This window comes from Podarcis erhardii (genome assembly GCF_964252035.2).
Source record: "Podarcis erhardii genome assembly, chromosome: 7".
Lineage (NCBI taxonomy): Eukaryota > Metazoa > Chordata > Lepidosauria > Squamata > Lacertidae > Podarcis > Podarcis erhardii.
In genome coordinates, this window is record NC_138511.1 from 55,193,694 (window position 1) to 55,219,340 (window position 25,647).

At 43.9% G+C, this 25,647-nt stretch overlaps 3 protein-coding genes across 6 annotated transcripts in view; 1 reads left to right on the top strand and 2 right to left on the bottom strand.

Moving 5' to 3' along the window:
• GINS3 (GINS complex subunit 3) lies at positions 1 to 12,417 on the bottom strand. The gene is made up of 3 exons (XM_081870596.1): positions 12,175 to 12,417; positions 3,220 to 3,453; positions 1 to 1,268 (listed from the first exon to the last, which is right to left on the bottom strand). Exons 1-3 carry the CDS (start codon positions 12,361 to 12,363, stop codon positions 1,038 to 1,040), a joined length of 654 nt encoding a protein of 217 aa, XP_081726722.1. The 5' UTR covers positions 12,364 to 12,417; the 3' UTR covers positions 1 to 1,037.
• PRSS54 (serine protease 54) overlaps positions 12,118 to 25,647 on the top strand; it is a 17,674-nt gene continuing 4,144 nt past the window's right edge. Inside the window, exons 1-7 of one of the 4 annotated variants that reach the window (XM_081870587.1) lie at positions 12,118 to 12,245; positions 16,432 to 16,489; positions 17,054 to 17,352; positions 17,464 to 17,635; positions 18,847 to 19,094; positions 19,741 to 19,865; positions 20,968 to 21,500. In XM_081870587.1, the coding sequence (XP_081726713.1) occupies positions 17,184 to 17,352; positions 17,464 to 17,635; positions 18,847 to 19,094; positions 19,741 to 19,865; positions 20,968 to 21,462 (1,209 nt within the window). In that variant the 5' untranslated portion in view covers positions 12,118 to 12,245; positions 16,432 to 16,489; positions 17,054 to 17,183 and the 3' untranslated portion in view covers positions 21,463 to 21,500. Of the gene's footprint in view, positions 12,246 to 13,990; positions 14,634 to 16,431; positions 16,490 to 17,053; positions 17,353 to 17,463; positions 17,636 to 18,846; positions 19,095 to 19,740; positions 19,866 to 20,967; positions 21,501 to 25,647 lie in introns of those variants that run through there. The other 3 variants (XM_081870590.1, XM_081870588.1, XM_081870589.1) reach the window with 3 other exon arrangements.
• Positions 21,619 to 25,647, bottom strand: part of CFAP263 (cilia and flagella associated protein 263) — an 11,301-nt gene continuing 7,272 nt past the window's right edge. Inside the window, exons 7-9 of the mRNA XM_081870591.1 lie at positions 23,687 to 23,794; positions 22,705 to 22,860; positions 21,619 to 21,945 (exon numbers count right to left, since the gene is read on the bottom strand). Of these exons, the coding sequence (XP_081726717.1) occupies positions 21,853 to 21,945; positions 22,705 to 22,860; positions 23,687 to 23,794 (357 nt within the window). The 3' untranslated portion in view covers positions 21,619 to 21,852. The remainder of the gene's footprint in view (positions 21,946 to 22,704; positions 22,861 to 23,686; positions 23,795 to 25,647) is intronic.

Here is a 25,647-nt window from a genome sequence, read left to right on the forward strand (position 1 = left end):
TGCTTTTGCTAAAATCAGTTTTATTTATAATGCAATGCTAAACAAATGTAAAAGGGAAACTGTAAAAGGGATTACTAATTTTCACCTACACTGAAATTATGCTGTTAAGGATGGAACAGAACCCAGAATGCAAAATCTGGAACCTGGAGATTCCCAAGACCGAGGATGTTGAAGAGAGCATCTACTTTCCTGGAAAGTAGGGAAATCCATGCCAGGGGGATGGTACAGAGGGGCTCATGGGTTGTCAAGCTGAGTTTGCAGCAAAGGCAGAGAAATAGGGAGCGGGAGTGGGACATTTATCCCTCCCTCCGCCAAAATAAGCAATACACAATGGAAGCAAGATAAAATGTCATTTAGATTAAAAGCCTAAGCTATTTAAGTGCAACAGCTTCCTCCAATAAATTGTGGGAGCAGTTTTGCGAGTGCTGAGAATTCTCAGTTAAAAGATCCCAACTCCATTCAGAAAACTGCATTTCAAAGGACTGGGAAAGCTGCCCACTAAATTAAGATTTAGTAGAGTAGCTAAGCCCCTTGGACAGGAAGTCTTGCAACGGGCAGGCACCAAGAGGCACATTAAAATATATCGGAGCTGCCTTTTCTCCCTAACAAAGATCACTTTTCTAGCAAATAAAAACAAAGGCAATAACCTGGTAGACTATGTACAAATATTCCAATGATGATTTCTGAGGGCAAACTCATTTGCCTGAGAATTGTTCATCCTTTTGCCCTGCATTTCTAGAGTCATCACTTGAAAGCTTAAAACATAGCTGCATTAGATTGAATAAAATGTTAATTATTGCCCAATAAGATTTGTTCCAATTGATTGTATCCATTCAGATACAGACCCAGAATAATCTTGTACGTTCTTAGAAGAGTGCGTGGACAGCTTCAGGCCACACAGTGTTAGCCAACATTCCTCAGAAATATGCTCTAGTTCAATCTCAAGATGTTACCAGGGAGATTTTCAATTCATAAGATGAACATCATTTCCTCTTTTGTCTCTTGCCATGGAAGTGTCAACTGTGCCCTTCATGCACTTAGCTGTCCAAGTCAGAAAATTTTCTCTTCTTGTAATTCTGGATTAGGCTGGATGCTGTGATCTGGGAGGCCTGACCCTTTTCCCAGCACTGGAAGTCATTAAGTCCTTTCTGGCCTGCTTGAAATAAGGCTCGTTCCAACTCATCCAGACGGGCCACCAGCACAGACGTGTCCTCATTGAATGCATTCTGGGAAGAGTCCATGATGCGACGGAATCGGCCAATAAATGTCTGAAGAGGGAAGCAGAGTTACTTAGAATGGAAGTAAGTCCTGAGTAGGCTCAAGTAGCCAAAGGGAGTGCCAGGCTACACACAGGGCCAGGTTAACAAACTATAGCAGCAGTTGGTGGGTGGGTGACTTTTTCCAGCCCAAGGTCACAGTCCATCATGGCCAACCTTCTTGGGGCTGCATGTTAGTGGGGTCAGAGGCAAAAGCGGGAAGCCTAACCTTTGTACAATGGGCTACATTTCAGCCACACACAAGTCAGAGATTTCTACACACCCACACACCCAGGGAAGCAAAAGGTATTATCACAGATCAAGGACACATTCCAGGCAGGCATGGAACAGGGCTGGTGTGGGTCCTGGCCTGGGAAGAGACAGAAAGATCTGGGTCAAGTTAGCTTCTCCTTTGACTGAGGCTTTCTGTGGCTGAATTATGAGCATAATGATTTGGGACCATGGTAGCATCTAGGCCATAGAAGGCCGTTTACTTGATGGCAATCCAGTGAATTTGGTTTAGTTTTTGCAATGGATCAATGCAGCTACCTCCAATTTTCTGTGCTTGGATAATACCATGTTTAGCTGTCTAAGAATAGGATTTTAAAACTGGAAAGAAATGATATTCTACCAAACGAAGGTGGGACTTAAAACTTTTGGAGATAACATGCCCTACAAAACACTAGGAAAAACTATCCAAATTGGTCTTTAGTGTACCATGCAAAGTATGCTCCATTTGAAACAGGAGAGGCAATTCAGGTGCTTGACCACTGCCTGGAGCTGGTAATGTGGACTGATACATTAAACTGAATCTGGACAGGAGAGGTACTGTGTGCTGCAGGTACTCAGGTCCAGGTAGTAGGGAATGGGTTGGTACTCCCCTGGAAGCATCTAAGTTACCTGAGGACCAGGTGGCCTTGGTGGCTAGGAGAGCCTATGTCCAGCTCTGGTTGGTATGGCCCTTCCTGGTCAGGGATAGTTTGGCCACAATGATCCAAGCCCAGGTGACTTCCAGACTGTACTACTGCAATGCACTTGAAGATGGTTTGGAAGCTGCAGCTTGTGCAGAATGAAGCTGTAATACTGCTGATGAGTGCCAGACACACATTACAACAGTCTTGAAAGATCTGCAGTAGTTGCCTAACCCAATTTGGCACTGACATACAGGGTCTGAAATGACTTCAGCCCGAAATATATGAAGATACATCTCCTCCCACATCAACCTGCCTTTGTGTGCCAAGAGACAGTGGCCAGTGAGAGGGCCTTCTCTGTGATGGCTCCCAGTTTACGGAATGACCTCCCCTCCCAAGTTTTATCTTGTGCCACTACTGTGTCCTTTTAACTAGGATATTTCTGTAACCCACCCCAGGGCCATTTAGGCTATTACTACAAATAATAAATAAACAAAATAATTATTAGTAAATCTAGATAAAGTCTAGCACTGGAGACTGACATGAATAAATGCTACACACTTTATTTTCCAAAAATGAGGAAGCAGCCACTGTCACCTCTTTGTCACAGCAGCCCTGCGCACATTCTGCCATGTCTGACACCCACCGAGGCTTATCTATTTATGTCTGCATAGCCTCCCCTGCACTCCCATTTTAAGACCGTTGTGAACTGTAGATTTTGGAGTGACAAGATCCTGCCCAACTCTTTCTACCCTCCCCTCCCTCCTGTTTTGTTGAACATCCATTCAGATGAAGAGTGCTGAAGAACTTGAAAGCTTGCTCAAAATTTAGCAGCACTTTGGTTGGTTCTAATGAAGGTCTCTGCCATTTGGCACTGAAGCAAGTGTTGTACTTGCCATGATAAGTCAACAAAGCACAGGGGAAAATTGGGTGGGAAGGTTGCTATGAATGTTTAACAGCTCTCAAAGAACAACACTTCAGTACCAAAAGAGAGCACAGAGAGCTCAGAAGCATTAAGGGGAAGAAGACTTCTGTCAAATTCGGTGTTTTACCTGCAATATAGTCTGAGCTAGTTCAGTATTTTCAGGACTGTCAAAATTCAGCAGCTGGGAGCCAAATCCATAGTAGTATGGCCCCAATTTATGCAGGTCAACCACGTTGGCATCTGCATTTAACACCGTCCGCCAACTCTCCTTGTAAATCTTTGGCAATTCCACAGAAAGGATCCTCCGTTTGTTGTCATATAAGCCTTTGGCCAGCCAGAGGGGGATTTCCAGCTTTGAGCCCTGTATAAAGTAATATACAAACAGGGGAAAACCATCAATAAGCAGTATACATAAAACTATAGCAGACTTGCAGCCGTGTTATGTACTCCAAGAAACTTGCATTGGCTGCTATAGTGCAGTGGTGCCTCGCAAGACGAAATTAATCCATTCTGCAAGTCTCTTCGTCTTGCGAAGCACGGCTATTAGCGGCTTAGTGGCTATTAACGGCTTAGCGGCTATTAGCGGCTTAGCGGCTATTAGCAGCTTAGTGGCTTTAAGAAAAAGGAAACAAACTCGCAAGACGTTTCGTTTTGCGAAGCAAGCCCATAGGGAAATTCGTCTTGCGGAACGACTCAAAAAACGGAAAACTCTTTCGTCTTGCGAGGCATTCGTCTTGCGAGGTACCACTGTAACTTGGAAGCAAATTTGTTTGCAGCCTAAAGAGAAACTTGCACAAACAGAAACTGCACTGAAATTGCGGGGATGAAGCACATTCTGCCTCACATTTGGGATGTGGTGTAGGACTGGGAAGCAATATAAAGTGATTCTAACATTTTGGGAGGGGGAGTTGGGGGGATAACAGTTTCAGACATTCCAACAAAATTGTACTGGCAGTGTCTCCCAGATGAACAGGTGAAATTAAGGAATAGACAATCGCAGATTTTCCATCCATTTTAGACTACCAGAACAGTAAAGAAAATATGTGTTTTTACACTATGATTTTAAGTGGTTCAACACTATTGGGAGGCTTGATTTGGGTAACCCTACTAAAATTTTATTAGTTTTTTTATTATTTGTGTCAAGATATATTTCTACACAAAATGGCACAGGGAAGTGTATAGATGTATATAAAACAGGGTAGGAATGAAATAAAGAGACTGGAAGATTACAAAATTAAAATCATTCCAAATGGAGGTATCAAACTTTAAAAAACAATACTGTGAATAGAATGTTTTTATGGTTTTACTGTAATACTATCCGAGAATTTAATTAAAGTTACTTCAGAAAGACAAAAGAAAAAGATTAACTGTTGCCAATCTATAATGAAATGGTTTCAGGCTTTTAAAAATGGATTTGAAAGATAAAGGTCAAACAAAGCAATAATGGTTCCAAAGTAAGGTGCACCACAATTTCATGTGTGTGGTAAAAAGTACAGAAAATGTAAATTAAGATATTTGCTGTAACTTTCATGCCATATAAGGAGAGCCAGTGTGGTGTAGTGGTTAGAGTGTCAGATTAAGACTCTAATTCCCGCTCAGCCATGAAGCCCACTGAGTGATCTTGGGCTAGTCACTGTCCTCTCAGCTAAACCTAGCTCACAGGAATGTTGATTAAATGAACAGGGAGCTGCACAACAAATGATAAATGACCTCATATTGCAGTGGGAAGGTGCACGTGGCTGAAACTGTTAGCTACAATAGCTTTACAGCTGTAGTTCCCAAGGAAACTCCAGTTCCTGACTTCCGGAGGCGGCGCGAACGACAATGGCGGTCCTTCTCGCGCTGTGAGAAGGAAGCTCTGCGGAATCGGGTCGTCCGCTACGGCAAAGCGGAGACCCGTGCTGAAAAACCCCAGGCAGCAAGAGCCTGGGGACGTGGGACTCGGCGGGCGCCAGAAGCGATCCTTAAAACGTTGAAGAGACCCCGTAAGGAGCCTCGGATCGTGGAGGGGGTTGCGGCGCTGTGAGTCGATCGCTACTCTGTAGAGTGAAGCCGCGCAGCTGCTGTCGGTGAGCGCTGACCTTTTTTCCTCAAAACGTTCGGAACTGAAAAGCAACAACCCGTGCGTAAGGAAGGACTTTTTAAAATTGGAGTCTAAATTAATGGAAATTTGGCTGAAAGCGGAGAGATGTTAAAAGGAAGTCCGTCTTCCGCTGCTATTTAAATTTCAAAGCAAAAAGAGCTGGAGGAATGGAGCCACTGTAGAGGCTTTTTAAACCATCTGATTTGAGCACCCATTGAAGTTGCTCTGAGACAAAGTAAAGACTTAACTTAATTACTGGATTTAACCCTTACTTGGACTGTGTTAATCTTCTGCTGTGGGAACTACAGATTTTGACTGAGAAGCCCAGGTACTTGAGCTGCCTGAACAGTAAAACTGTCAGTTTGCAGACTTGGCTATTGTGTATTTGGACTTGCAACATTTAGAGCATTTTAAGACTTGCTACTTTGAAACACCAGTTGACACTTGTCAGAAACAATGTTTTGCTGTTAATACTAACTCTGCTAAGCACTAGCTACTGAAGGTCTATGGACATTAAATTTGATTTTATTGATTTTATTTGATTTGACCTCTTCTCTCAAGACATTTCAAACTCCCTCTAGAGGATTTTGGACTTACAGCAGTGGCACTATTCTACTTTCTCTTTCCTTTCCTCCTATACGATTGTTTACTCTTGGGCTGTGGCATTCTCATGGGAACAACTCAGCTTGACCTTGACTGTTAGATAAAGTTGGAATGAGTGGCACAAGAAAAAGCGGAGCAAGCAACTCTAACCTCAGCATTACAGACACGTAGATCATCTGTACCTACTCTGCCAGTAGCAGGGGAGGAAGAAATTGTATCTACTCTGCCGTTGGCAGGGGAAGAAGAAGAAACTGAGCAGTTACAGTTGGAAGATATGGCCTCAGGAGTAACTGCTTCAATTCTAGAGAAAATTTATGAAAAATTTGAATCTTTGGATAAAAGAGTAGAATCTTTGGACAAGAAAGCGGATGAACAAACAGCCAAAATTGATCAAAATACAGCTTGTCTAAACAGAATAACTGGACAGGTGGCACAGAACGTACAAGCAATTGGGCAGTTAACTGAGGCCTCTGAAGAGAATCGTAAATTGGCTGAGGCTACCAGCCAAAAAGTTGAAAATTTAGAACAAAAGGTAAAACCATTATGTAAACAAGTTGGAGAACATCAGATGTATTTGTCTATGATAGAACTGCGGAACCGGGAAAATAATTTAAGATTAAGGTCAATACCAGAAGCTGAAGAAGAAAACCTAGCTGAGTTCCTGACTAAAGAATTTTCCAAGTTCTGGCCTATACAGGAAGAAAAGGACTTTAAAATTGTATCGGCTTTCAGACTTGGAAGATTTGCAAAGAAAGACAAGCCCAGAGATTGCTTGATAACTCTGAGATCGAAGGAGGAAAGGGACAAGATTTTGGGACTACACTACGAAAAATCACTGGACATTTTGGATAGAAGAGCTGAAATTTACAAAGATATCCCGAAACAACTGCTGGACCTTAGATCCGCCTATCTTGAATTGGTCAGACTGTTAAGGAGTAACTCAATCATTTTTAGGTGGGAATTTCCTTAGGGATTATCCTTCACCTTCAGAGGGAAGAAAGTTAAGATTAAAACACCTGAAGATAGAGATAAATTTTTTATTGCTTACGGAGAGGACCTTCAGAAAGGAATCGAAACACCTTTGGGGCCTGGAGCATCTGCTGTACCTTCTTCCTTGGAACCTGAAGATCCAGAGAAAAAGATACCACCCCCTGAGAAATAACAGATTTGCTCAGGATGTCTCTGCAACTGTTGAGCTGGAATATTAATGGGTGCAATTCTCCGGAAAAAAGGAGGAAATTATTTCATATATTGAAAAAAGAACAATTGGACATTATCTGTTTGCAAGAAACACATGTGACAAGGCTCCATAGAAAAGTGCTAATAAATAAAAGATTAGGCCAAGAATTTATATCTTCGGACCGAGTGAAGAAAAGAGGAGTGGTGATCTATGCAAAGGAGAGCCTATCACCTAAATTTTTATTCAAAGATGAGCAAGGAAGAATTTTGGCAATAGAGATACATTATCAAGGAGAGAAGTTTTTGATACTAGGAATTTACGCACCAAATGAAGGGAAATCGGAATTTTATAAGAAGTTGCATGAGAATGTCCTGGACTATCTGGACTATGACAACATCATTATGATGGGAGATATGAATGGCGTGGTATCAACCAACATGGATAAGTCACAAAATCAAAATCTTACAAAAGATGGAAGACTACCAAAGACCTTTTTTGAACTAACTGACAACATGGACTTGATTGACATTTGGAGGACAAAGAACCCCTTGGGAAGAGAAGGAACATTCTTTTCTGAAGCCCAACTGACATGGACGAGAATCGACCAAATATGGATATCTAGAGGTCCGGCACCTAAGACTGGAAAGGTGGAAATCTGCCCAAAGACCTGCTCCGACCATAATGCTGTAAAGATGAACATGACACTACTACCAGCCGGCTCCTTTAGATGGAAGATGAATGACAATTTGTTTAGAGATCAGGAGATTACCAAGAAGGCCCAAAAAGTTTTGAAGGACTATTTTGAGATAAATTTGAACACTACGGTGGAAAAAAGAATCATCTGGGATGCAAGTAAGGCCGTGATGAGGGGGTTCTTGATACAACAGAATGCTGTAAAGAAAAGGACACAAAATGAGAAAAAAGACAAGATTTTGGAGAAAATCAAAGAACTTGAGAAGAAGCTAAGATCTAATCCGAAGTCACAGCCGATTCTTAGAGAAATTAAACTCCATCAAGCACAGTATTCCAAATTGATAAACCAGGAAATAGAGTGGAAACTTAAATTAATGAAACAAAGATCATTTGATTCGGCGAATAAATGTGGGAAACTGCTAGCATGGCAGTTGAAAAAGAGACAGAAACTAAACACAGTTACAAATTTAGAGATTGAAGGAACATTCAGAACCCTGTGGATATTAGAAAGTGTTTCCAGAGATACTTCAAAAAATTATATACTCAAGGGCCGCAAGATGAGGACGAGATAAAACAATTTTTGAAAAAGAATGGACTACCAAAATTGTCACAAGAAAATAGAGTAATCCTGAACTCTAAAATAACACGACAAGAGATTGAACAAGCTATTCAGAACATGCAATTGGGCAAATCTCCAGGGCCAGATGGGCTAACCTCCAAGTATTATAAGACATTGAAAGAATATTTGATACAACCATTGTTGGAGGTTAGCAACGAAATTTTGGAGGGGAAAAAGGCGCCGGAATCGTGGAAAGAAGCTTTTATCACATTGATACCAAAATCGGAAACTGAAAAGACTCAACTTAAGAACTACCGCCCCATCTCCCTCCTAAACGTAGATTACAAAATATTTGCAGACATTTTAGCAAGTAGATTTAAAAAAGTTTTGAATCAGGTAATTCATAAAGACCAGGCAGGCTTTCTCCCAGGAAGACATTTGTTTGCTAACACAAGGAACATAATTGACATTTTGGAACTTTTGCAAACAAATATCAACACAAAAGCAGTTTTAATTTTTATAGATGCGGAGAAAGCCTTTGATAATATTTCTTGGAAATTTATGAAGGGAAATTTGGAAGGGATGGGGTGGGACGGAGTTTTGGGAATGGGATTGACGCAATTTATTCAGAACAAAAGGCTAAACTGATAGTTAACAATGTGATTACTGAAGAGTTCAAAATTGAAAAAGGAACATGACAAGGCTGCCCGATTTCCCCACTGTTATTTATCTCTGTTCTGGAGGTGCTCTTGAACATGATCAGAGGGGACCGGCTGGTGGAAGGTATTCAGGTCGGAGCGAAACAATATAAACTTAAAGCGTTTGCAGATGATCTAGTTTTGACCCTTCAGGAGCCAGAATCTAGCACGAAAAAAGTATTACAATTGATTCAAGAGTTTGGTCGGGTAGCGGGATTTAAGTTAAATAAGCAGAAAACTAAGGTATTGGGGAAAAATTTGACAGTTACAGAGTCAGAACGGTTTCAGAAAGAGACAGAGTTGAACGTGGTTAAAAAAGTAAAATACCTAGGGGTAAATATAACAGCAAAAAATCTGAGTCTATTCAAAGATAATTATGAGAAATGCTGGGCAGAAATTAAGAGAGACTTAGAAAGTTGGACAAGACTGAAACTTTCCTTGTTAGGCCGAATTGCTGCTGTAAAGATGAATGTATTGCCGAAAATGCTTTTTTTATTTCAAACATTACAGATTGTGGACAAAACAGAGTGTTTCCGGAAGTGGCAGAGAGATATTTCTAAATTTGTCTGGCAGGGCAAAAAGCCCAGAATTAAGTTTAAGATATTAACTGATGCGAAAGAAAGAGGGGGCTTTGCCCTGCCAGACTTAAGGCTGTACTATGAATCAGCAGCTTTCTGCTGGTTGAAAGATTGGCTGCTTCTCGAAGACACTGATGTACTAGATCTGGAAGGTTTTGACAATGCGTTTGGTTGGCATGCATATTTATGGTATGACAAGGTTAAGATCAATAAGAATTTCAAGAACCATATTGTCAGAAAAGCAGTGTTTAATGTCTGGACAAAATACAAAGACTTATTGGAAAACAAAACTCCAAGGTGGCTTTCACCATTGGAAGCTAAGGCCCGGAAAAGACTCAATATGGAGGCCAAATGGCCGAAGTATTGGGAAATATTAGAAAAAGATGGAGATAATTGGAAATTGCAGAGTCAGGAGAAAATGAAAGACAAAGTGCGAGATTGGTTACACTATGCTCAGATTAAAGAAGTTTCTAAACTTGATAAAAAGTTAGGATTCCAGGTGGAAAAATCGAAGTTAGAAACGGAACTGTTAGAGCCTAAGACTAAGGTACTCTCAAGAATGTATAACTTGCTGTTAAAATGGAACACACAAGATGAAATGGTTAAATCGCCTATGATAAAGTGGGCACAGGACATTGGGTATAATATTATGTTTGAGGACTGGGAAAAGTTATGGACTACTGGGCTGAATTTCACTGCATGTAATGCTTTGAAAGAAAATGTAATGAAAATGATATATAGATGGTACATGACCCCAGTCAAACTTGCAAAAATATACCACTTGTCTGATAATAAATGTTGGAAATGCAGGGAAAGTGAAGGAACGTTCTTTCACCTCTGGTGGACCTGCCCTAGGGTTAAGGCCTTCTGGGAAATGATATACAATGAGCTGAAAAAGGTATTTAAGTATACCTTCCCTAAGAAACCAGAGGCCTTCCTTTTGGGCATTGTTGGCCAGAGGGTGCTAAAGAATGATCGAACATTTTTTATGTATGCAACAACAGCAGCAAGGATACTCGTTGCTAAGCATTGGAAAACCCAAGATCTACCCACACTGGAAGAATGGCAGATGCAACTGATAGACTATATGGAACTGGCTGAGATGACTGGCAGAATCCGAGACCTGGGAGAGGAGATGGTGGAAGAAGATTGGAAGAAATTTAAGGACTATTTGCAAAAATATTGTAAACTGTATGAATGTTAAGGAGGATGCTTGATCACAAACAATTTGGCACCATTGAATTAGATAAAGTGAACTATGAAGATAAGTTAAATTTAGGAAAAAATCAACTTTTAGATAATGATTAGGCTAAACTAAAAGTTTTAAAAAGTCAAATGAATATATCTAAAATTCAAGATATAACATTGGAAAATTAGATAAGGTGGGGATAAGGTGATAAATTGCTGAGTTAATTTTTATATTTTGGAACGTAGGAGCGGGAGATGTGAGGAAGTCCAAAAAGGATAAGAAAATATGTTATAAAATGTGATATTTTTTGTATGTTTTGTTTATTATGTTGTAATTTAAAAAAAAACCATTAATAAATATCTAATAAATAAAAAAAAAAACCTAGCTCACAGGAATGTTGATTAAATGAACAGGGAGCTGCACAACAAATGATAAATAACCTCATATTGCAGTGGGAAGGTGCACGTGGCTGAAACTGTTAGCTACAATAGCTTTACAGCTGTAGTTCCCAAGGAAACTCCAGTTCAAAAGAACTGGAGACCAGCAGGTTGGGGAGAGCCCTGAAGCTACAGAGGAGAGGGACATAGGAAGCTGCCCATTACCAAGTCACACCACTGGTCCATCTAGCTCAGTACAGTCTACACTGACTGGCAGCAGCCCACTGGGGTTTCACGAAGGCTTCTTCCCCAGCCCTACCTGCAGATGCCAGGGATTGAATCAGGGGCCTTCAGCATATGAAGCAGATGCTCCACCACTGAGCTGTGGACCCTCCCTCAAGATGGACCCCAACCCCTCCTCAGGTGCCAAAGTTTGGCTGAAGTCTAAAAAGGTTTGGGCTCTACTCTCTTGAGCCAGAGCAAGCCTTAGCCTCCCCTTCCCAGGAGCTCCAAGCCGGCTTGGAGCACCAGCCACGAAGAAGCATGATCTACTTGGGTTACCCGTCCAGAGCCCAATGGCACACAGAAGCCTCATGCTCCGCTGACCTGCATGCAGATGCCTTGCACTTTTAAATGATTTAGGACCTCATTCAGGAAAAAGATTAAAAACAGAAGGCTTGAGTTACAAGAACATGAACAGCTGCCCTTGCTGCTACCTTCTGCATTCATACAATCATAGAGCTGTAAAGCTGAAAGGGATCCCCAGGGTCATCTAGTCCAACCCCCCTGCAGTGCAGGAATCCTGTCCACACAGCCGTCTCTGGTTGAGCTCGACCTACCAACCTTCTGGTTAACTGCCAGATGCACCGACCCATTGTGTCATTTCAGTCACACAACTATCTTGGATTCCCCCACTGAAATCCCGGGATTTGTCATTGTCCTCCGAGACACTTCAAACTCAACCCGGAAACTCGCCATGGTATCGAAGTCGCATTATAGATCTATAGGCAAAACCGATTTGAACGGAAGTCTGGACCTCCCGTTCTCTATCGTCACTTCCGACCTGAAGCTGTCGGGAGTTGTAGTCATTCCATCCAGGAGGGTGGCGGGATGTTAGCTCACCTCAGGGAGCGCGTTGTCTGAGGAGGCGGCGGCGGCACTGGCCGCTTTACCCAAGACGGTGGCGAGGCGAGGTAGTTTGATCTCAGCGCGGCACGGCAGCCTCTCTTGCGACATGAGAATGTCTGCCAGAGAGAGGAAACTCTCCTCGGTCCCCATCGCAGCCTCCACCGGCATGTAGGCCTCGCCCATAGCGCCGCTACAGAAAAGCCCGCGCTTCGTTCGCGCACGCGCACGCCGCCCTTCTCAATGGCCCCTCCTGCGGGGGGGCGGGGCAGGTCGTGCGCCTGCGCTGTGAGCTCGCTGCTGCAAAGCGCTTGGCTTGTGCCTTTTGCTTGCTCGGGGTTCACTCGCCCTGTTCAAGGCTGCAGGCCTTCTTGGGGGTATCTCCGCTCCGCAAAGAACGGCTGATTTATACATTTTCAATTTCAATCGTTCTTGACACAGATATTACAGTATAATAGTTCCTAAACCTTGGTGCAAATCTGGCCACGAAGCTTAAATTAATTTACAACTAAATAGTAAAGAATTTACTAAATAGTAAACCTGGTATGAGACTCTTGAGAGTCCCATGGACTGCCAGAAGATCAAACCTCTCCATTCTGAAGGAAATCAGCCCTGAGTGCTCACTGGAAGGACAGATCGTGAAGCTGAGGCTCCAATACTTTGGCCACCTCATGAGAAGAGAAGACTCCCTGGAAAAGACCCTGATGTTGGGAAAGATGGAGGGCACAAGGAGAAGGGGACGACAGAGGACGAGATGGTTGGACAGTGTTCTCAAAGCTACCAACATGAGTTTGACCAAACTGTGGGAGGTAGTGGAAGACAGGAGTGCCTGGCATGCTCTGCTCCAGGGGGTCATGAAGAGTCGGACACGCCTAAACGACTAAACAACAACAAACCTTGTAAGATTTTTTAATGTGGCAGCACCTATACTTTGGGACTCTGCCTACTTATATCAGGCAGGCGCCTTCACTGCACTTTTTCCATGCCTGCTTAAAACATTTTTGTTTAGGCAACCCTATTGTATCCGGTTTTTAGTTTATTGCTGGTTTTAATTATTCAAAGGTTTTAAATAGTTGTCAACAGTTTCAACTGACAATTTTATTGTTTCATTCTTGTTTCATCGCTTTCATTTTTTTATTGTTTCATTCAATTTTATTGTTTCAGTTTTTACAAACAATTTTTTTTATTTCATTCTTTTTTCATTCATTTTTCATTGACACACAGGATGGTAAGGTCAAAAAAGAGCTAGCAGCGGACACCCATTTCTCCACCAGAGTGTAGCAACTGAGCCAAAAGCGAGTCCTATTTGCATGAATGGGACCTTTCCACCCCCATAGCCTATCATGGGAGGGAGGGCAGCATGCAGGGAGGGTAGGTTTAACCTTTCCCAATTCTGGAGGTGAAGTCAAACCACTGCGTTAACCAAAGTTACCTTCTTTGGGCGCAAGCCTAGGCAGTGTATGGAGGTTCTGGGTCGCCCAGACGTCAAGCCCCTCTTGGCCTTGCTAAAGTGGTCCAAAGGAAAGTAGAGCAATACATTTGGCACCAGTTTAGTTGCTGGAAGGAGGTGTACAAGGCATCATCCAACCATCTTAGGGACTCCACTCTGGATTTATGTAGGGTTTCATCCTTAGGCATGTCCAAAGTCAGGGGCCTGCCAGTTTAATCCGGTCCTCATGGCAGTTTAAAAAAAAGCTCAACAACTTTGGGGTAAAATCATAAAAAAGCTAAACAACAACTTCAACCCTAAAAAGGACCAACAACTTTGGTCGGCCCTTCACTTCATCAAATATGGCCCTCTTTGGAAAAAGTTTGGACACCACTGCTAGTCTTTTCTTATCTCAAAGATGTTCCACAAGGCAGCAGAGATTTAGGATCAGGGTTTTCCTTCTAGATGGGCTTTCCTTCTAGATGGGCTATCTTCCTAGGTTGACAAGCCCCATCTGCTCCTACACCATGTGTAGAAACCACCTTCTTGAGCCTGTCTTCACATGCAGGGGAAGTCCCTAGTTCACTGAGAGTTTGAGACCCACTGGCTACCCTCACCAGGTCTTTTCTTCTAGAAAAAAGAGGTGCAGGAACTTGCTGACCTTTTTTTTTAGGGGGTGCGCCTAGCCAAAGTTGTTGAGTTTTTTTAGGGGAGGTCATCCCTAGAAAAGCTTCTCTTCTTAGGATTCAGAAATGACCCTGGGGTCAGATTTGCCTTAAATTTAGGGAATGCAGTCATGGATTTGGAGCGAGAAGGGGAATTGCAAGCAGGTCTAGTCCCAGAAAGGTTATTGGTCATGAGGCCAGCAAGAAGGAACTCCAGCACCATGGCAACCACGACCTAACAATAGTTGAGTCTGCAGTGCCAAATTCTGGCAAAGGGCATGGTCGCTCCTGGGCTCTACCTGATGGCAGGAAATCAGAGGTCAGGAAATGGCAGGAAATCAGACCAAGCCAAGACCTCTTTGGTAAAAGAAGGCAGAAAAATATATGGTTGCTCTTGACAGAATAACTTAGGAGATGGAATAGGAAAAGGCTCACAGAAAAGAGATGTGTTTTAGAAAGAGCAAGACAAGAACCACATAATGGAGTTTTTAGGAAGGTCAAACAAAGGAGAACAAGAGACAGTGTGGTGTAATGGTTAGAGCAAAGCTTTCCAAACTGTATGTCACATGTTAGTGTGTCAGCTGCAGTGTGTAGGTGTGTTGCAGGAACACTCCCTGCACTCTCCCAGTGTTGGAAAGGGGTTAGTTTAACCTCCAGTTTGCTGGTAAAACTAAATTACTGTGATGTGAAATGATGCATGTCTAAAGTGTGTCATCAACATGAAAAGTTTGGAAAGTTCTGGGCAGAGTGCTGGAATTGGACCTGGGAGACAAGGGTTCAAATCTCCACGTGGCCATGAAATTCACTGGGCCACCTTGGGCTAGTCACTGCCTCTCACCCTAACCTACCTCACAGGGTTGTTATGAGGGTTAAATGAGGAAGGAGAGGATCATGTACATCACCTTGAGCTTCTTGAAGAAAAAGGTGGGATATAAATGCAATAAATAAAGAATAAACGCAGGACAAGGTTTCAAGAGAACTGGCCATGGATCTTCATCCATCTGTTATACTGGTTGATTTGAGTATAGTATCTTACTTTTCAATCCACTGTGGTAGGAGGGACACCTCTTGTTCTCAACCACACCACAACCCTCTTGTTCAGTCTTTTAAAATGCAATGGCCTCCAAATGTTTTGGACTACAACTCCCATCAGCCCCAACCAGCATAGTTATCATTGCCATATTTCAAAAAGTGAATATCCAAACAAATAGGCACACATGCACCTGCTGAGGTCTTTGTGGTTTCCACAGGATCTCCTCCCTGTGCTGAAATTAATCTTGAAAGCAGCATTCTGTTGTAGTCAATAGAATAAGTTGCAGTGCCCATGACAGCTCCTTTCATTTGCAAATGGTCCATGGGTCCCAAAAGGTTGGGGGTCCCCTGCTTTAAAGCAGTGGCTTTCCAATTTCCTACTTCCAGGCAACCCTGCACCACAATGATGGGCCTTCCAATAAATCCCCCCCACTTCTGATATGGAATTCCAACGCCATTTTGTGGAGAATTCTGGATCACCCAGTTCATTTTCAACAGTAAATAAAACTGGGGGAACATCATTGTTGGCCCATTTCTACTGTGTGACCAAGAACACACCCAACCCTCTTGCAACTATACATTGCAAGGGAAGAGGGACAAGAAAAGCTGAATCAGACCAATGGCTTATCTAGTCCAGCATCTTCTTCTCACAGTGGCCGACCAGATGCCTGTGGGAAACTTTCAAGCAGCACATGAGCACAACAGCACTCTACCCACCTGTGCTTCCCAGCAACTAGTATGTGGACATGAGACCTCTGACAGTGGAGGTAAACACAGCCATTGTGGCTAGTAGCCATTAATTGGAGAAGCTTGCCTGCCATTCCTGTGCCTTTCCTTGAGAAATCCCTGAAAGGCCTTCCTGAAGACATTTTGAAAAACCATTGTACTAAAGAAGATGACAATTGGTGTCTGTATGTGTTGCCTAGGAGAAAAGGTTTCAAGGTAAAACTGATCACTGTAAAACTAGCAGCGCCTTGCTAGACATGCTGCATTTGCTTCTCCAGTGGCTATGGGATTGATCTGGGCTTCGGAACAGAAAGACTGACTTCTGCTGAAGATGAGAGACGAGGAAAGGTCCTGGGAAATGCCTGTGCCGAGCTTACGGTCTGCTTTCTTTTTTTCTAACAGGGACATTGCATAGGAAGCCTGTTTTTGTGCTGCTGCATCTTGCCCTCTTCAGCGGCTGGTGAGTGAAGCATTTGGGTCTGACCTTGCAGCCGAACATTGGCCATGGGCGGTAGAGCTAAGAGACCTTTCTGGGCCCAAGGATGCCAGAGGGCACAGATGATCAGAAATGGGGTGGGGACGCAATGCAACGAAGGTGGACATTGTGTGTGTGTGTTTGTGTGTGTTGTAAGTAGTAGTAATAATAATGGTAGTATCTGTTAGCACTGCCACATTAGATGACCCAAAATCCAAACAGTGCATAATACCATAATAAACCAGACTTTTGCCAACCTGGTGCCTGCCAGACTTGGACTACAACTCCCATCAGCCTCAGCCAATGGTAAGGCATTATGGGAGCTGTAGTTCAAAACGTTTGGAGGCTGCCAGGTTGACAAAGGCTAACACAAACAATGCAAACTAGGCAAACTGGTATACTTGCCCTAGGTCACATCTTTAACTGCTGAAGCAGTTTTCAGAGTAGATGACACAAGTTCTCCCTTTCAGGCAGAATTTGGCCAAGGTTGTACACTATTTCAAATGCTTTGCATTCTTTTCCAACTTTTGGATTTTCTTGTGAAAACAGGGCTGATGAGACATAACTGAGAAACAAATGTATCACAGGGAAGGATGGGATTCCTGTGGCCTTCCAAATGTTGGACTCTGGCTTCTACCAGCTCCAGCTATAATAGAGGGCCTGACTCTTGTTTGCCTGGATGGAGGATGGAGAGGTCAAATGTACTTCCATTTCTCTGCCCACTTTTCCCTCTGGCTTCACCCTCCGCTGGCATGTGGCCTTTCCCCCCAGAAGGGAATGCAGCCCTTGGGCTGGAAAAGGCTCCTCATCCACTGGAGGACATGTTCTGCTTCCTGCAGCACAATGGGGTAATGAACCTCCTGGATATTAGCAGGACAAAGGAGAAAATACAGTGGCTGAGGCTGAATTCAGACAGGCCTTGATGACTGACTTGCCCCTCCTCTTTCTCACTGGCACAGATTGCGGCATGCAGATCAGCTTAGATCCCAGAAGACCCATGCAAGAGTTTGCAGCTGTAGATGAACTCCCTTGGATGGTATCTTTGCAGGATGTCTATGGCAACCACTTGGCTTTGGGCTGCATCCTGGATAAACATTGGATAGTAAGTGCAGCCTCTACTTTCCTGAACAGGTGGGTGCTAAAGTGGAGGTTTTTACACACATGGAGCAGGAACAGTTATAGCTGCAAATCATCAAACACTGTATAGGAACTTCCTTCAAGGGCCAGAAAAAACTTTGCAACAATTAATAATAGTTCTTGCAGCACAATCCTATCCTTGGGTCATTCTAGCTAGACAAGTAGGTCAACTTGGAGATGTAGCAGGGTTGCAGTGAAGCCCGGGCAGAGGGCTCTGCTCAGTGGTCTGCCCCTGTCCCTTGCAGCAGCTGCAAAAGATGTGGTGTTTCAGGAAAAGTGCTCCCAGGTGAGTCCATGAAAAGCCTCAGATGAAGACCTCTGTTCCCAGCCACACTGGAAAACTGGCTGCTCAGTTAATCAGAATCCTACCACAATAGGCTGCCAGAAGTACATAGCCCCCAGCAAAGAAACACAATGAAGTTTGGGGCTATATCTGGTTGGCCACTTTGAGAACAGGCTACTGGACTAGATGGGCAACTGGCCTGATCCAGCAGGGGCCAGTCAAAACGTTGGCAAGCCTAGCAGGCAGGAATTAGGGTCCCTTTTGCCACGTGCAAAAGCAGCAGCAGGAGACTTGTGCAGCCTATCTGCTTCTCCCTGTTAAGGCCTCCCCATGGTAACAATGGAGAATTGATGGTGTTTCCTGCTTGGCAGGGGGTTGGACTCGATGGCCCTTGTGGTCTCTTCCAACTCTATGATTCTATGATTGGTTGTGTGCATTTGGCAACCAATAGGATTTTTTTTAAAAAAAGAAGCCAATAGCCACAGTCAGGAGGGTGGGCCAGAATTGTGGCCAACAAGGAAACAGTTAAACCTCCCTTCCCCATTTCCTGCATCCTGATGAAAACCTAACCCCTCTCCTGTTGTTGTTGTTTAGTCGTGTCCGACTCTTCGTGACCCCATGGACCAGAGCACGCCAGGCACTCTTGTCTTCCACAACCCCTCTCCTGCCTTCTATTTATTATTATTATTAGTAGTAGTATGTAAAGACATGTTTAGCATGATGTCAGGATTCCTGTGCTTTTAACTGGTACTTGAAAGTCAGGCATTCATTAACTGATTCTTTTCCTATATCGCTGCACCTCCTCTTCAATTTCTGTGCCTCAAGCCCAGAAGCTTCCCCCAGGAACGGAGAGGCCTGAAGCAAGGGTCCATGTCTGTGTTCACTCAAGTGCCTTTTATTTGCTTACACTTTCCATGGCCAGGACCCAGGTGTTGGCCGTGGTTGGTATCACAGGCCTGAAAGACAGAAGTTTCTTGATCCCCATCAGTGCCATCATCCCGCATGAAGCCTTTGATGAACTCACTCTTCACAATGATATTGCCCTCCTGAAGATAGGCGCCCGGCTCTATTTCAGCAAGGCTTTGCAGCCCATCTGCTTCCCACCTGAAAACTTCCCTGTGGCAGCTCTAAGGAACTGCTTGGTTGTGGGCTGGCTGCATCCTCACACAGGTGAGCTACTTGTGTACCATGGCACTCACAATGGCAGTCTTCACAAATGCTGTGCAAGATCAATTGCTCCATTATTTTTGGACTGCATTTACATCCTGCTCTTCCTACAAGGAGCTCCGGGTGGCATGTTTGGTGTTATGCCTATTTTCAGTTTTTCTCCCATGAGAACATCCATCCCTCTCATGGATACACATCTATTGGCCATCTGCATGTGGAAGACTTCCCATAGTTCCCAGGGATCAGATCTATGTCTTCCTTGCATGTGGTTATTGCATGTGGCTTCCAAAATTTCTCCTGGCTGGACACTTAAGAGACAATGTGCTATTCAAACCTTTTTTAGAACACAGAATTCTTTTGAACCAATAGAGTAACTAATCTAATTCCAATCTGTAGACATTTTGCCAGAACCAAATTCTGGAAGCTAGTGAGATCTTTTTTCTTTTCTTTACCTTGCCCCTCACTGTTGGGTACTAAGGAGAACTACTTCCTCTTTGCCCTGGACAGAAGACAGGAAATATAGCTTTTAGCACAGGAGGGTGGGCTTTGAAGGGAAGATGGGCAGCCCAATGTGTGTTGTGTTCAGTTGCCAACTTAGTCCTGTAAAGACCTAGAAAGGCCAGGCTTTGCTCATGCCTTTGTATCTCAGTCCAGACAGGGAGCGTCTCTCTACGGAAGCTCTCGGTGGTGGATGTTGACCCCTGTCCCCTGCACAGAATCATGACCACAGAGTGCTGCAGCCACAGGAAAGCTGACAACGTGTCTGGATGCCTGGTGAGAAAGTCATATTCATAGACTCATCTGCTGCTACCTCTGCACAATTCATAAACACAACAAGAAGTTCTCTTCTAGTAACTGTGCAAACACTTCAGCAAGGCACAGTGAAAGTACAGAAAATATTTCCCCCTTTTAACACAAGAGCATTGCTGCAGCTGTTTACTGGGCAGGGTGGTGCTTTAACATTAGCACTTGTGTTTTCTATTATTAAATTAAAATTTTTAGATATTGTTATAAATATATATATATTTGTGAGCCCCTTCTAAGAATTTTTTTCTAAAAGGCGGGGTATAAATCTATTGAAGAACTTTTGAGAAAGGGGCAGATCTACTCATTCTTAGGCAGCATTTGATAAAAAAAGAAGAAGAAACACCCATCAAGAGACCAGTTAAGAGCTGGTAGGTGAACCATAGCCCATAAGTAATCTCAGAACTGTATCCTCAGAAATGTCTTGGAACGTCTAATTTTCATGTTATTCTGATGGCTGAAAACAGGGCCGGGCATGATGAATCTGGATTTAATCCAGTTTATTCAAGATCCACAGGTAAATGTTAAATGCACTCCTAATTCACATCTCTGCTCAGCTGTGAAGCTGAGTGATCTTAGGTCAGAGATGGTGACAGGCCCATCTCCACAGGGTTATTGTGAGAATAAAACAGAGAGGAGGAGGAGAACCCTGTATGCCACTATGACACCCTTAGCCAGCCAGCTCACAGTGCCCAATTTCTAACGCTAATGTCTACCTGCCTGCTGCTGGCCATCCCTGTTTGTGGAAGAGAGTTGTTAGGGGGACCATTTTACTTGATCTGCTATTTGGAAGGGATCTGCAGCAGAGAGTAAAACAGCAGTTTCTGCTCCTGATGGAACCTTTTCATTGGACCAGGGGGCCCACCCAAAAGCTCCACAAACTCCTCCTCCTTGTTCCTAAAATTCTGACTTTGTGCACCTATCATGAGGTCATGAGCTCCATATTTTTTTTCTTATTTTGCCTTGGCTTTTGTTGTATTTCATGATTTCTCTGTCAGTTGCCTTGAACTGCATGTGGAGAGGTATTTGAAATGAATAAATAAAGGCACCTTTGCTTTTTCCTCTTCCAAAGGGATACCCAGGCAACCCGGTCATGTGCCAGGCAGATGGAACAAGGCAGTGGGTGCTGAAGGGAGTGATGACCAAGGGCGGTATGAGATGCTATGGGCCGTTTCTCTACACCAGAGTGTCTTCCTATGGCGACTGGATTGTGACCACCACAGCAAAGTGGGGAGCTCCGGCCTCTCCCATCCCTGACTCAAGACACAGCCCCTTCAGACCTCCCATGGAGGAGGGTGAAGGGATATTTGAACCCATTGGGGAGGAGAGAGCCATTGACTTCTCAGACCACACCAGCCTTAATCATACAGAGCACCTCACAGAAGACAGCCAGGAGCTCCCAGAAGGGCCAGCTGAGTCACGGGCCAAGCAGTCTGATCCCATCTATTATGACTACTACAGTGGGGAGCTTCTTCCCGTTTCTACAGCCAAGTTAGGCCAGCCTGAAGGCCTTCTCTCTAAAAGCCTCATGCCCTGTCTTCTGACATGCTGGATGGTGGCAGGTTAAGCAGCAGACATTTCTGAGAAATGCACAGCTGAGATATGGTGAGTGCTGTTATGCTCATCTGTCATTTCCCCAGAAGTCCCATTTGGACAATTAAACTTCAAACCCTCCTTATTCATTCTCCTCAGAACCATGTGGTATGAAATGACTCCAAAGTGGTAAATATAGCCAGATATATTGATGACTTATAAAGTAACTCATCACAGGGGAACAGAAAGGGAAAGGGGACAACAACTGCAGGGGCCCCGAGACCCTGGTGCAAATACCTTGTCAGGAAGAGAGAGCCAAAGAAGACAGAGGAAGCAGGAGGCATGTGCTGCAGGGGCTCCTGTTCTCTTCCAAGGCTAGGCAACTGGGCCCTTGGTAAAGTGCCTTTGTCCAGCTCTCTCCTTCTCAGTTGCTCCCTTGCTCTGGGAGAAGAGCCTGCAGCTGTTGACTAGCCAGCTTTGCCTTGTGCCAAGTACTCTGGTAGCCCCGCAAGGCCATCTGTGAGACAGAAGAGAGGAAAAGAGGAAAGCAGTAAGAAACTGAGCTGGGAGTGAGGGACAGAGAGAGAGACTGAGAAAGAAAACCCAGACCAAGGGGGAGGGGGACAACTATTGCATGCCTTCTATTTACCCTAAATGACAAATGCTCTCTAAGTTCCTGCCCTTAAGGTGGGTGGAGCAGCTGTTCCTGGCCCTCTCTTGCTTGCTCATCCTCATTCTGCTCCTCTTTTAAACTTCAAGCAAGGAGAAAAAACCATACGTATACAGAGAGGCTTCTTCTCCTCCTGTATCTGCACCTTGGAGTAATATCATTTCAGAGTGCTCCAGAAACAGCATCCACTATCTGCAGGGCTTATCTACTTCCTGATGCTCTACTGCCACCTTCACAATCCTAGAAAGTTTAAATAAAACCCTGCTCTGCAAACCAGCAAGGGAGAGAACAAGGACAAGAAAGGATATGCCAAAGGCAACAGGTTGAAAGTGGAGTTTTGTCCATAGCCACATCTCTTCAAGTTCAGGGCTATCCCTACACTGATCCCCAACTCCACTTCCTGCACACAATCTGAACACCCTTTTCCAATAGGGAATTTTACCTCTCTTTAACCTGGTGTTGAGTATAACAATGAGGCACTTGGCCACATATTGCCCACATCAGTGCCAAGTTTGTGTTCAGAGGCAGAACAGAGGTTTAACACAGACCTCGCTGTGGTCAGCCCTGTGGCACAGGTGCCCAGATATAAGACCAGCATGCTCATACCTCTGCAATTTCCACCTTCCTCTCCCAGATCTTGATGATGTTCTCCAGTTCATGTACTGCCATCTTCTCATGGACATAGTCGAGGACAGGGGGCACTTTGTACTCTGTCAGTTGTTTCCGTAGCTTTTTGTTCAGGACCTCGGCTTTGAACCGTTCCTATAATAAAAAGGGAAAAAAGAAAACTATTTTGATGAGAGACTCTCTTTAGTTTTATTTCACTGCATTGTATGGGGTGGGGTGGGGGCAGGAATTTAGATCAGGGAAATGGCAGGGGGAGAAAGGGCTAAACACCTCTTCATCCAACATCAATACACCAATCACATTCAGAACCCCCAGTGACTTCTTTAAAGTAAAAATAAAAATGTTTGGAGAGCTGATCACAGATCTTCACTGTAATATTTAGTTGGACCCTTCACCGGTCCCTTACTCTGGGGGAACCCCCCAGCTGATGACTGGCCGTTTTCATCTGAAGCCAGACACTGCAGGGCTCCCACTGGTAACCCACCCTATTTTCTGAGTAAGGGAAATAGCTGTTTATCCTGAACGTACAACCCACGGAAGATAAAGAGGCACTGAGCCTTTCCTGACATTCTTTCCTTAGTCATCCTCTTGATCTATGCAAATAAACCATCTTCAGTTTGCAACCATTCACACTTTTCTTCCTGAAAATGTGAAAGTTCCTGTCCAGGCTTTTCAGCATCACTTAGCAAGCAAATTAGTTCCCAGATAATACAAAGTCCTCCCTTAGTGTACTGATTTTTCTCCTGGGATCATTTTTGCTCTACTTTGACTCATAAGCCTGGAAAATCACATGCATTAACAATAAAAAATAATAATAATACATTAGGAGCCAGTAAACTGGACATTGTTCCTGGTGGCAACACCATCATTCACAAATAATCCCAGTAAATTGATCCTGTCCCTGTTATTTTAAAACCTTTGCTTGCAGTTAAATAGCTCCTGTGCCTCCCTTCAGTCCTACCTCCTCAACGAGGATGGCCTCATGTTCAATTTTTTCCAGGGACTCCTTTCTCTGGGCAATATCTTTCACCAGGTTGGTGGCCAGGGTCATTGCGGTATACAGTTTCTTCTGAAATAAAACAAGCTGAGCCAGACTAAGAGGGAAAAGAAGGTTGGATGGCCTGTGTCTACCTAAGCAGAAGGAACTTTCAGAAGGCAGCATCCAGATTTACTTTGCATGTCTGAATGCTACCTGGCCACACATGGAACAGCTGTAACTGGAAAATGAGGTTTCAGTAGCCAGCACAGACACTAAATCAAGAATGGAAGTATAAAGTATGCTCACGAAATTATGTTCGCCTTTACAAAGTTCCATCCTTATTTCAGATATTGTGATATATTGATATATTGCAATGTTTAGCTGGTGATATATCAGGATTATTCCCTGGGAATAATGCCCAAGTGAAAATGAAGACAGTAGTGCAAAGAAGAGATTTGAAGAGATGCAGAAAAAGAGACTCATGCTGAAATCCCCTCTTCTGGACAGTGAAATATGCTCCAGAAGCTTTTGGGAAAGGACTAAAGCTAAGAGGTTAAGAGCATCTGCTTGGAATGCAGAAGGTTCGTGGTTCAACTCCCAATGGATTCTCCAGGAAGGGCTAGGAATGGCCTGTGTGTCTGAAGTCCTGGAGAACTGCTGTCAGTTGGTGCAGACATTATTGAGCTAGATGGACCAAGAGTCCTATGTCCCTAGGCTCATCCTCCTCTAAGTTTGGCCCAGGATGATACAACCTCCTGGACCAAGTCCCACAGTTTTGATTCTTATAGGCTCATTTGCACACAGTGGGATCTTTGGGGTGGGGGAAGCTTCCCATGGTAAGTATAAGGTTTCAGGGACAGTTGTCCGTCCAATTACAGGTAGGTAGCCGTGTTGGTCTGCCATAGTCAAAACAAAATAAAAAAATTCCTTCCAGTAGCACCTTAAAGACCAACCCTTGTAGAAGGGTCTGGTGACTTCTGTTTCAGTGTATCTGAAGAAGTGTGCATGCACACGAAAGCTCATACCAAGAACTAACTTAGTTGGTCTTTAAGGTGCTACTGGAAGTTGTCCCTCCAATTTTGCATTATGCCAAGCCCCCCCCCCCATGGTAGCCTGGAGCCCCTAATTTCAAAATCCAAAAGGTACCCACTAGTCCAAAATGGTGTGTGTGTGTGTGAGAAAGAGACAGAGACAGGGAGACTCACTCCTTCTTTTAGCTTGCTTCCACACTAGACATTTACTGCAGAATAGCCATGCTTTACCAGGGGTACCAACTTGAATAAAATATGGGGGGGCAGGTAAGCTCTGACCTGCATAATTGATCCCAAGACATGGCTCACGCACACCATTTGAATGGCAATGCCCATCAACTTGGGGAGGGGGCAAGGCCCCCTCAAATATTTTAGCGGGAGGGACCAAAGGGAGATTGGCCCCTAGACATTGGGTCCTATGCTTTACACACTCATTTTCTACAGGTTATTTGCATGACATCATGAACAAACATCATGTTCCCCATACTCAGTTCCCCCACTTTTTCTTTTCAGAGCCCAGAACATTCAACTTAAAAAAAACCCAATTCAATAGCACAGAATTACCCAAGTGAATATACCCCCTTCCTCCACTTCTATTATTGCTGATTAAATTGTTCTGGCCATTTTCTGGACTGTTGCCATTTCCTTTCCTATGCTCTGTCCCTCTTCTCTAGGAATCAGCTTGATCAATTTAACTCTCCCTGTCCAAAAAGCATTGCTTTTATATCAGCACCCCCACTCCCATTGCAGAGGGCATGGGCAGGTGGGGGGAGAATCATGAATGAGAATGCAGTTTGGAGAAGGGAGCATTTAACCCTCTTGCACAATGGTCCCAGTGAAAACTGTCCTTCCAACATTTGGGGTTGGAGAAAGGAGGACTTGCCAAGGAGTAACCCTAGCAAGCCAGGAAAA

Bases quoted from the DNA above. Each gene is read 5' to 3' on its own strand.
- GINS3 (XM_081870596.1), bottom strand. From the start codon at position 12,363: ATGGGCGAGGCCTACATGCCGGTGGAGGCTGCGATGGGGACCGAGGAG. The intron at 3,454-12,174 runs GTGAGCTAACAT...TACTTTATACAG, and splicing joins CAGACAACGCGCTCCCTGAG to GGCTCAAAGCTGGAAATCCC. The intron at 1,269-3,219 runs GTAAAACACCGA...TTCCCTCTTCAG, and splicing joins TAGCTCAGACTATATTGCAG to ACATTTATTGGCCGATTCCG.